General features: G+C 29.1%; 1 protein-coding gene across 1 annotated transcript; it reads left to right on the plus strand.

Annotated features, from left to right (window-relative positions):
• The first annotated feature begins 6,760 nt into the window (after positions 1 to 6,760).
• LOC143613290 (serine/threonine-protein kinase CDG1-like) lies at positions 6,761 to 10,867 on the plus strand. The gene is made up of 6 exons (XM_077087041.1): positions 6,761 to 7,164; positions 7,252 to 7,412; positions 7,664 to 7,737; positions 9,763 to 9,910; positions 10,102 to 10,251; positions 10,775 to 10,867. Exons 1-6 carry the CDS (start codon positions 6,831 to 6,833, stop codon positions 10,850 to 10,852), a joined length of 945 nt encoding a protein of 314 aa, XP_076943156.1. The 5' UTR covers positions 6,761 to 6,830; the 3' UTR covers positions 10,853 to 10,867.
• The last annotated feature ends 904 nt before the right edge of the window (positions 10,868 to 11,771 follow it).

Below are 11,771 nucleotides of genomic sequence, written 5' to 3' on the forward strand. Positions count from 1 at the left end.
ACTATTACACATGCGCACTATACCGACGAGGTTACCGACAATTTTTTTTTTGAACCAATAACAACATATAAGAATAATGGAAAAAAAAGAAACTTCAAAAATTTTTTTTTTTAAAAAGTTAAAAATAGTTTTTTATAAGTTTTTAGGAGTTTTTAAGTTTTCTCTTTAAAAGGAGTTTTCACTAGAACCCACCCCTATATATATATATATATTATAACTTATATATATTTGTTGATGTTAAACTACATGTATATGTTGTATATTGTAGGGGTGTTTATTGATCGGTTTAAAACCGTGAAACCACCCAAGCCAGTCATTGGTTTGGCTTCGCGGTCGGTTTTATTTTTTTACGTTCGGTCGGTTGGCTTCAAAATTTTCAAACCGTAATGAAAGGTTTGGCTTACGGTTTTTATTGAAAACCGGTCGTATAAAACCGGACCGAACCGTATGATATATTTATATAGATTTTATTTTTTTATATTAGATTTATATAACTATTTATAATATATCATATGTTTTAAAAATTGGGCTTTCTGTCTTAGTCTACTATAAGATGCTAGTGTGTAATTTAGCCCAATTTTACTAAAAGTCCAGTATCCCGTCATGTTCTAGGCTTAAATTCTAGACAATATGATTAATTATGGGAAACTTGCATTTTGGTTATTTTAGTTTTGGACAGCTTGAAATCTGAACTTGTGAATCAGAGTTTAAATTTTTGACAGCAGCATATTAAAGCCTAAACCGTGAAATCGGCCGGAGCCAAACCATTAGTAACGGTTCGGTTCGGTTTGGTTTTTATTTTCAACAGTTTGGCTTCGATTTTTTATTAGCAAAAACCATACTAACGGTTTGGCTTACGGTTTGACCCAAAAACCATCAAAACCGGACCTTAAACACCCCTAGTATATTGTTGTGTAACTTATATGATTCTTATGTTAAGAATAAATGTAGGTAATGATCTTTTTGTGCAAGACTCTAGTTATATACATTTTGTTACATTATAATACAACATGTGTAGGATATTTTTTCTTATTATCCATCACAATGTAACTATGTGTTAGTTTATGTAGGTATGTTAATTGAAAAAATTATGTATTAATCACCATGAAGAAAATTACATGTTAATGGATATTAATATATTGAGTTAAAATAATTGTTCAAGAGAAAAATAAGTTATAGTGTACGAATAAATTGTATTTATGTCTGATGAAAAATCAAGAGGGGAGAGAAATAAGTTACAAAAGTAGATTAATTCTTTATAATTTTTTTAATTATTTTAGTTTGATTAGTTATGTTAATTGGAAAAAGAAATTAATGGTTTTCTTAGTCGTATTAATTGAATGGAGAATGTATTTATTGTTGCATTTAAACTATTTTTATTTATTTTTAAACATTTATGATTTCAAAATAAACTAGTGGCTTATATTGAGTTTTCGCACTAAAATGATATATATATATATATATATATATATATATAATGGTTCAGACAGTAAGCAATAAATCATCTTTATATAAAAAGTATGAGAAGTGAATCTTGACCCTTGATTATGTTTGATCAATGGTCCTTAATTAAAATTGCAAGAGTTGTAAATTTTAAGTCTTTATTTTAGTTGACTTTAACATAAAAAGGTATGTTTATATTTTGTTTTGTGGAATCATTTTAGAAAACGCTATATTATAAATGCATTCCTAGATTTAACCTTACGCATTCATTCATTTATTGAATTGAGTTTCCAGTTAGGGATTTCAAGGTCTGACAAATTTATTTGTTGCAATTTTTTAATTTCCAAGTTTTATATAATTGGTTAATTTTATATATTTGGTATTTTATAATGTAATTTTTTTTTAATTATTTCGCATCGCTTAATGTGGTTAAATGAAGGAACAAATATGTTATTGTGTTGGATCAAATTGGTTAATTAGTGTTGGAGCAATGTAAAGCAAACACCATAATTTTGTTTTGTATCAAATATTGTTTTGTTTTATGTTACTGTGTATAATTATTTGGGATAAAGTGTAGTATTTGGTAAGGTAAGTTAATTGGTTTTTTTATCAATGTAGTTAAATGTAGGATTAAATTTTTTCTAGTGTAGGTTAAATTTGTTTATGCTTGCACCCCAAGTTTACCTCTAGTTAAACATGTGTTAAAACTTCAATGCATAATATGTGTAGGTCTATGTGTGAGTTGTGTAGGTCTATATGTGATATATGTAGGTCTATGTAAATAATTTAGTTCAATAGTTTTCTGCATAGGATGTAAATATATCGTATAATATGTTGTGTAGGATTTAAATATAGGGTTCGATAATTTTCTGACATTTCAATTTTTATTAACTTTTGAATAATAAAAAAAATGTTCTATCTCATTTAACTAGATTAAATAGAGTTTAAATTAAAAATATAATTAAAAACATAATTATGTAACATTCAAATTAAATCACCTTCAAATTAAAATTAAATAGCTACCATAGATAAAGGTTACTAATTTACCATTAGCATTTAAATTAATCATAAAAGAAAAGAAAATGTTTTATTGGTCCAGTTGACTTCTGGCATTAAAATAATTTCTTGCAAAAACTTAAGTGTGTGTGTATATATATATATATAAATGTTATTTTATACATATATGTATAATTAAAATACATGATAATGTACATATGCGTATATAATGTAACTAGAAATTAAATTATAATATGCATATATGCATAATTTAGCAAAACTGAGATTTTTTTTGAAACCGTGATGTTAGATAAACGTTTTGCTTTTTTTACCTTTTCAAAATTTTTGTTTTTTTTTGTTTTATAATTCTTTTTAATATTTTTAAGGGGTTTTTTTTGTGGTTCTCAAAATTCTCAATTTCAAAAAATTATCTTAGGATATATATATAGGATCAGGTTCATTTCAGAAGTATATTTAATTCCGAGAAGTGCGAGAAGAAATTCTAACAAATCACATCATTTCTTTTTTATTTTCTGATTATTTATATACAAGGGTATATTAGTGAAATATAAAGTATTTTGTTTTGTAACTAATATTCATTAATGTTTAGTAATTAATGATAAGTTACATAAGTTACAAATTATTATTATTATTTTTTATTTCATATAAAATTTGAACCATTTGAATCTATTTGATCTAAAATCATTTTACTCTAAAAATGGCTAATTATTGTTGTTGTTGTTGTTATTATTATTATTATCGTCATCATTTGATCTAATGTAATGTAGATATAGCTACGTAATGTAGTGTAAGCACACTTTAAAATTTTGTGTGGTTAAAATTAATATAGTGTAGACATATCTAATGTAGTGTAGACAAAACTAATGTAGTGTAGGTACACTTTTAAATGTTGTATAGCCATATCTAATGTAGTGTAGGCACACTTTTAATGTTGTGTAGTCATAATTAATTTAGCGTTGACATATCTAATGTAGTGTAGGCATATCTAATGTAGTATAGACAAAACTAATTTTGTGTAGGTAAAACTAACATGGTGTAGGCAAAACTATTGTTGGGTAGACATATCTAATGTGGTGTAGACAAAACTAATGTTTTAAAGGTATATTTTCAAATGGTTGTATAGTCATAACTAGCGTATTGCAGATATATCTAATGTAGCGTAGGTAAAAAAAAATAGTGTATTAATACTTTCGAATGTTGTGTAGTTATAACTAATGTAGTATCTAATATAGTGTAGGCAAAACTAATGCTGTGTAGGAATCAGTTTGTTTATATAATAAAAGTGTTTGCAAAACAAATAAAAATAGGCTTACTTCAATACATTGTATGTACTATATAAACAAATCCGTAATATACAATGTAATGTTGTAAAATTTATGTGTTTTCTAAACAAATTCTAAAAACAAATAAATAACTTACACAACCATAAAAAAAGATCATAATTTTAATGAAAAAAAGAAAATAATATTAACCTTGAATTTTTTACCAAACTAGTGTTGGTGGAAAAAGTATTTACCATTTTGGTGTTCTATAAAAACTATTTACCAAACTAGTGTTTTCATTTATTTTCTTTTCACCTTTTATTATTAAATCATCATATTAGAGTTTCTCTTTTATTATTTTTATATTAGTTAACCTTTTTTTATATTTTATCAATAAAAATTTTCTTATCTTTTTTTTATCTCATTGCTATTCTTTTTATTTATTTTTTTAATTGTTTTCAAATGTATTTATTTTTTGCTTTTATTTAAATATATTCATTTTACGAATTTTACTTTTTAGGTTTAGTTTCGAGACTTTGACGAACCTAACCGATACCGATCAAATCCGTGTCGAATAATCACTGCAACGTCTGGGTTTTACCAAATTATATTATTTTTTGTTTTAAATATGTTCATTTACGAATTTATTTTTGGGTTAAGTTTCAGTACGGTAACGAACCTAACTGGTACTGATGTTCTGGATTCTTTTCGTTTTAAATATGTTCAGTGTAGCATATTCAATTTATTTTACACATTTTTTTTAAATTTGTTTATAGTTGTAGAGATCGGTAGCGACTCAACTTCATTTAGCATTTTTGCCTTTTTGTTTATGTTCTATGAATTTCATATTTTTGTTTATATTTGATATTGAGACTCGTGGCTCGTAGCAGGTTAAGTTTTAATATTTGGTTATATTTTTATGTTTCTTATTTCATTTTGAATTTATTTAGATGATTTATTTGTTTTTATATTCTACAATAGTAGATAAAAAATAAAATAAGAAGAAAAGAATTATAACAATTAGTGAAAATACAAAAAAAAAAAAGAAAGAAAGAAAAGAAAAGCTGACTGATAAGAAAATATAAAAAAAAAGAAGATACTGGATTGATGGATAAAAACATACATAAGCATTATGTTATAAAAAGTAAATAATCGATTAACTAAATAAAAAAAATTAAAAGACTCTAATAAAAGAATTTAAAAATAAAGATAAATATAAAATAAATGCAAAACACTAGTTTGGTAAATAGTTTTCATGAAACACCAAAATGGTAAATACTTTTTCCACTAACACTAGTTTGGTAAAAAATTCTATTAACCTTCTAATGAGCATTTAATGGGCACAAAAATTAACTACTTAAAGCATTAAAATCTGGTTTAATGAGACATACAACACAAAAGACGTATCTAACCTTTTTATTAAATTATATGTCATAAATATGTGTTTTTAATTACGAATTTGCCATTTATAATATAGACCATTTATTAAACACAATAAATGGTTCAGATTTATTTCTTGCACTTCTCGCTATAATATCACTTTTTGCATGATCTTTCACACAAACACACACACACACACATATATATATATGTGTATGTGTGTGTGTGTGTGTGTACGTACGTGTTTATAAGTATTATACATATGTGTATAATTTAGAAAAACCTAGAATTTTTTTATGAAACCAAGATGCTATATAAACGTTTTAATTAGTTTTTTTTATTTTCTCATTTGTTTTGGTTTTATAATTTATAATTTATTTTATTTTCTCTTGTAGGGTTTTTTTTTTCAATATAGTTCTCAAAGTTCTCAATTTTCAAATGGTTCCTCACGCGGTCCCAATCATATATATATATATATATATATATATATATATATATATATATATATATATATATATATATATATATATATATATAATCAATTAAATAACAATACTTTCCGCTCGCAACCACATTAACATTTAGGATGAGGGATGAATAATGAACGCCTAAATATAGGAGATTACTTGGTTTCTCATATAATTTGGGATATAGGGTATGAGGATGGAGACTCCGACGTAGGAGTGAAAATAAACAGAATCTCTCTCTCTCCCTCTCTTTCTTTTTCTTTTCTTTTTTTAGCTAGAGATGATAATTTCAATCCATTAATATAAATAAATTCTAAATACGTGTTAAATGTAAAAAGTTAGTTAAATTAAAATTGGTCAAATTAGTTAACATGTCAAACGGGGAGGGTTGATCAAAATGTTGAAGAAAGAGCCTTTTTGTTTAGTCATACACTAGTATAGAGCATGTATGATACATGGGTGGTTAAAAAAATACAATAATAAAATTAAATCTAATATATATATATATATATATATATATATATATATATATATAATAACATATCCTATATATTCATTAAGATATAAATAATTTTCTAAAATACATAGATTAGTAAAAATAATTTGTATTTTAAAAGAAATCAAAATTGAAGGTTATAAATCTATACCAGTTATGAAAAAAAGAAAGTTAACATTATTTTATTCTAGCTAAGTTGGTAAGCTACAAGTTGTACACTTGACTGCCATGGAGAGTCGAGTTGAATGATATGCGGAAAGATGGTATTGTTTTAATAGTATACGTAGATATTTGTTTTCGATAATATATTTATAAGTGGGTCTCATTTTATTTTATTTTTTTAAATTTTAATTAAATTAATGTGAAAGACTTGAAGGTATATTTTATTAATGAAAGGTTAGTATCCATTCACTCTATAGACCAACAGTATTATATTATGTTGCTACAAACAGTTAGTTTAAAGTTGTAATTTTTTAAACTCGGGGACTAAATTGGTAATATGGTCAAACCACACCCATCTATGTAATTGGTTGTTATTTTGCCGTTCAAAAACAAAATTAGTTATTTTATGTAGTCATATTTAATTGGAAAAAAAAAACATGTCTGCTTATGACTTCTCTCATATTGATCAGTTCAATCTCTTATACAGGTAGCCTCTCGCGATCCGGAAATGATCATAAAATTTCCTCACACACCATTGGAAATTCACGAAAAACTCCTAGACGAAAAAGAAATACTAAACCGGTTTTGTGTAACGCTTGTGGGATGACAACTGAGTTGTATATCAAAGACTCCATGAGATTCGGTTACCAAGAAATCCATGCAGCCACAAATTTTTTTTCACCTGACAACTTGTTAGGTGAAGGAGGTTATGGTCTAGTTTACAAGGGTCAGCTCAGTGACGGGCAGGTTATCGCTGCTAAGGTGAGAAAACAAGCCAGCACACAAGGATTTGAGGAATTTCATTCTGAAATATATGTTGTGAGTTTCGCGCGCCACAGAAATATTGTAATGTTGTTGGGTTATTGTTGCAAGGAAAATGTTAACATACTGGTTTATGAATATATTTGCAATCGTTCACTTGAGTGGCATCTGTTCGGTAAGTGTTGGTTAAATTTTAACTTTAACCATTCTGACTTTTTTTCCCATTTTTTTTTGTGTGACGGATTCTTGGTGTATTTGAAAGACGAAGGAGCAACTGTTCTAGAGTGGCATAAAAGACGAGCAATTGCTATAGGAACTGCGAAAGGATTGCGGTTTCTTCATGAAGAGTGTCGCAGTAGTCCGATTATTCATAGGGATCTTAGACCAAGCAATATATTGCTCACACATGACTTTGTGCCAATGGTAATTATATACCTCACATTACTTATTTTTATTTTTATCTTTTTTCATTTTAATTGGCATTACCGGATTATTGAGTACGTTGTTTCAGCACACTTTTCGGTTTTACACTAATTTGAAAAGTAAATTTATTTATAAAAAGGTCATAACAATGTCTTGTTATTTATTGAGAAATAACTTATATGGTAAATGCGTGAATTTCCATGATTTATTACTATGGTAGTTACTAATGCAAGCTATGTTTATGTACACAGTTAGGTGATTTTGGGCTCGCAAAGTGGAAGACAAATGATTCTCCTATCCAGACTAGAATACTTGGTACATTGGGGTGAGGATTTTCTTATGTTTTTTATTTTAAGGAACTTAATTGATAGGGCTCTCAAAACACATGTAGATTAATCATGGGAAACTGGTTGTAAACAATCGGTATTCTCATTAATCGAAAAAACACGAATAAATGCAAATTATTTTCTAATACCCCCTTCAAGCGAACATTTGGAGACCTAACATCAGGCACGATAAACTCTTGGTGAAGGTATATGCCACCTTATAAAGCTTGGTTGTCACAAACTTGGTGTATAATTTCCTTGAGGAAACGAGCTCATGAATAAAATGATAGCAACTATCGACAAGCTTGGCTAGTTTGTGGGACATCGGATTTTGACTAAGAAAAATAGCGCTCTTGTTGTCACAAAGAATAGTTGAACAATCGGGGCAAAGCTTGAAGTTGAAGAAGGAGATGAATCCAAATGATTTCCGTAGAAATGTTTGCCAAAGCCCCATTTTCTGGTTCACAACTAGAACGTGAAACTGTGGGTTGTTTCTTTGTACTCCAAGAAACAACGTTTCCACCTATTAAATTGTATAGCCATAGGTTAATAATCGAGTTTCTATTCATCGAGCCTAATCTGCATCTCAATATCCAACCAACTTAATTGGTGGTAGACGGCTTATCAAAGCTAAGCCCATTGGCACCTTTCACGTAATGGAGGATGTGTTTCACTAATTGAAAGTGAGATTAGCTGGGGACTGTAAACACTGACTTGAGGAATGCCCTAACAAGTACATGATGCACATATTAATTTGCTTGATTGTGAAAGTGACCGAAGTCGGTGTGGCTCACTTTAAGGCCCAAAAAGTAGTTGACTTGTTCCATGACTTTGATAGAGAACTCACTGTGAAGACGAGCGATCATTAAGTTGTTTAATGGTTGACTTAATATTCCTGGTTAGAATGATATCATTTACATAAATAAGTCTATATATGAGGCATGAATCTCGCTTGTAGACTAATAAAGATGGGTAGCCACGGCTACCTACAAAACCAATAAGAGCAAGAAAATTTCTAAATCTTTGAAACCTAGTACCGTGTGATGGTTTTAAGTCATATTGAACCTTCTTGAGACATCACACATATTCAAGGACATTGGAATCAATGAAACCTAAAGGTTGCTCCATAAACACGTTTTCAATGACGACATGATTCTTAGCTTGGTCAAGTTCCCCTTTATTATGTATAGTTAAGGATGTGAATTAGGGTTCTTGAGAGGAACCCGGTTTTGGGAGAGGGGAGACACATGAAATTGTTATGTGTATGATTAGGTTATGATGCTAATTTATTATTTCTATATATACATACAAGGGGAAACCTTTATTGGCGAGTAAGTGTATAACCCATCAACAAACTAATGTATAATATGGTATAATTAATATTTTAATCTGTTATAAGATAAATGATTATCAAGACCACATATAAATATATATTATTATATATTTATTTTTACATTGAAGCAATTGATGCATGACGTAAAGGGCTGAATTAAAGACTGCAACATTAAAAAAAAATGTTGTGGTTTATGTACATCAGCACATGCCCTGCCATCATAGGATGAATAGAAGTAGTTGGAAGTGCATCGATGAAGCTGGTGGAATGAAAACAGTCCTGGACGGGTGGATGGTAGCCACTACCGGGTTAGGAAACTAATCAAAGGTAGGAGCTGTACACTTTTGGAATCGGTAGAGGCATCAACCTCATGGCTTCATTACAAGGGACTGATGTTTTTTAAACCAAAAAACATAAAAAATCACAAGGCAGTTTGTGGTAAAAATAATCGAAGAAAGAAAAGATTGATTGAAAAACTTTTCAAGTTAAAACTGCGATAACTTGGATGGATTTTAAGTATGACATCGTACTGAGGGTAATGAACTATTCTAACGTATTCAACTAATAATAAGGTTCCAGAATAGAATTTAAAGCTTGTAGGCATGCTATCATTAGTAACTAAAAGTAGCTTCAAGCTATTAACAATGAAATCTACTTGACGATAAAGACTTGACCTGGTTATATTATGCAGCTATCTTGCACCAGAATATGCAGAGAATGGTATGGTTTCAGTGAGAACAGATGTATATGCTTATGGTATTACTCTTATACAGTTAATATCGGGACGAAAAGTTGTTAATCCAAATATTGAAGATCACTGTCAATCCTTAAGACAATGGGTATGTCCTTTGCATCTTTCTCATCATTAATTAATTTAATCTATTATTTATGTTTTTTTCCTTTTCTGCCAAACTTTATATAATCATGAAACAGAACATATATATCATTGATGGGAAACATGTCAAAACGGTTTCATGGGTCAAATCTTATGTCCTCGTATCTATATATAAATTTCTATGTTGTAATACAGGCGGAACCATTAGTTGAGAGGCTTGCATTGCATGATCTTATCGATCCACGTCTTGGAGATTCATACGACCCCTATGAATTATACCACATGGCTAAAACAGCTTACTTATGCGTGAAAGTTGATCCTGAGAAACGCCCATCCATGGGAGAGGTATTATCTGAGACATAAAATCATCAAACATTTTGATTTAGGTGTGTTAGATGTGTCGTGTTGGTGAGTTGGCAAGTCGAACTTGAAACGTATCCGAAAATTGTTTTAGAAATATGAACTGTAACATGACGTGAATATCCATTATCCATCAAATACCTTCTAACTTTAATTTAATTTATTTTAAAATTTTCCATATTAAAACCCTAAAGTTTTAAATTTACGACAAAAACTTGAAATGCATACTGACATTTAGGTTTGAATTATAAAAGTTGGTTAACCTGAACCCCAACAGTTTGGCTAAACATGTTCGCATCTTCACCCTGAGAGACACGCACATGTTTATATCAAACCCCATCCAAAACGTTTCTTGTTAGGTCGCATCATGTCATAAATTCACACCCTAATCAAAATGATGACTTAGCGAGTGATGTATTTGCACACTGACCACTAACAAATATCTTACAAACTTGTAATTTGTAGGCCTTTTAGTTGGTTGCAGTTAACTTATGTATATTCACTGCAGGTTGTGCAACTTCTTGAAGGGGAGACTGAACATTTTAAAGCCTTAACAGAGCAATTTATGCCGCATTTTAACCCATGATGCCAGTGCCTACACCTTTACTTATGCTCATTTTAAGGTTCTACACATTCTACCATCGTACATACTTTGCAATATGCTTATGATTATTGCAATAACACTTCATTACTATATGTTTATTACTAACACATTGGTCAGTGTATGTAATAGTCCACACACTATACTAATTAATTCTAATTATTATCATGTCAAACCTCGAGTAACAAAAATCTGTGTACACATGTATCATACAAGTAATACTCACCACAACTAATTAAACCATACTTTCATGTATGAAACCTTTAGACAACCGCCTTGACTTTGGTTTCTTGATCATCATATTGTAAACTTCTCCAGTAATAGGACCACTATGGTTTGAGTTAGGATACTAACAACCATACGCGACTCACTCAAACCATATGCTCTGATACCAACACAATAGCATTAAGTAAGATTTTTATAGCAAAAGTTTAGTACCAAAACATTTTATTCATATATAAAATATTCCCAAAAGTAATCATATTTATTGTTTACAAAAAGCATTTTACATTATCCATAAGAAGTTACTATTTAATCATTCTCTCCAATATTTGATCCTGATCACCCTTAATGTTTAAGCAAGTTTCCTGAAAAATATATGTTATCAACATGTTAGTTTTCTCTAGGTGAGTGTATATTAAATCTCATAGATGTCACATAATCCCATAGTAACAAACAACACACTACAACAATAAAACTTCTAATAACACCGCAACGTATTTCGTATCAACCTGAGTCCAACCAGTTTAGGTATTAAAAGATTCTGCTCAACACTGATATGAATGCACATAGAGTAAATTCAAACCCGTAAATTCATGTTAAATAATGACGTGACAAATGAGTGTCTGTACATTTGATCACTACCAAACCATTAACCATCTTACAAACTTCTAGGTCGGTGTTT

Source organism: Bidens hawaiensis, unplaced genomic scaffold (assembly GCF_021521415.1).
Source record: "Bidens hawaiensis isolate Kalapana, Puna unplaced genomic scaffold, B.hawaiensis_p1.1 tig00037140_1, whole genome shotgun sequence".
NCBI lineage: Eukaryota > Viridiplantae > Streptophyta > Magnoliopsida > Asterales > Asteraceae > Bidens > Bidens hawaiensis.

Coding starts and splice junctions, on each gene's coding strand:
- LOC143613290 (XM_077087041.1), top strand. CDS start 6,831: ATGACAACTGAGTTGTATATCAAAGACTCCATGAGATTCGGTTACCAA. Junction 7,165..7,251: donor ACTTGAGTGGCATCTGTTCG/GTAAGTGTTGGT, acceptor TGTATTTGAAAG/ACGAAGGAGCAACTGTTCTA. Junction 10,252..10,774: donor AACGCCCATCCATGGGAGAG/GTATTATCTGAG, acceptor TATTCACTGCAG/GTTGTGCAACTTCTTGAAGG.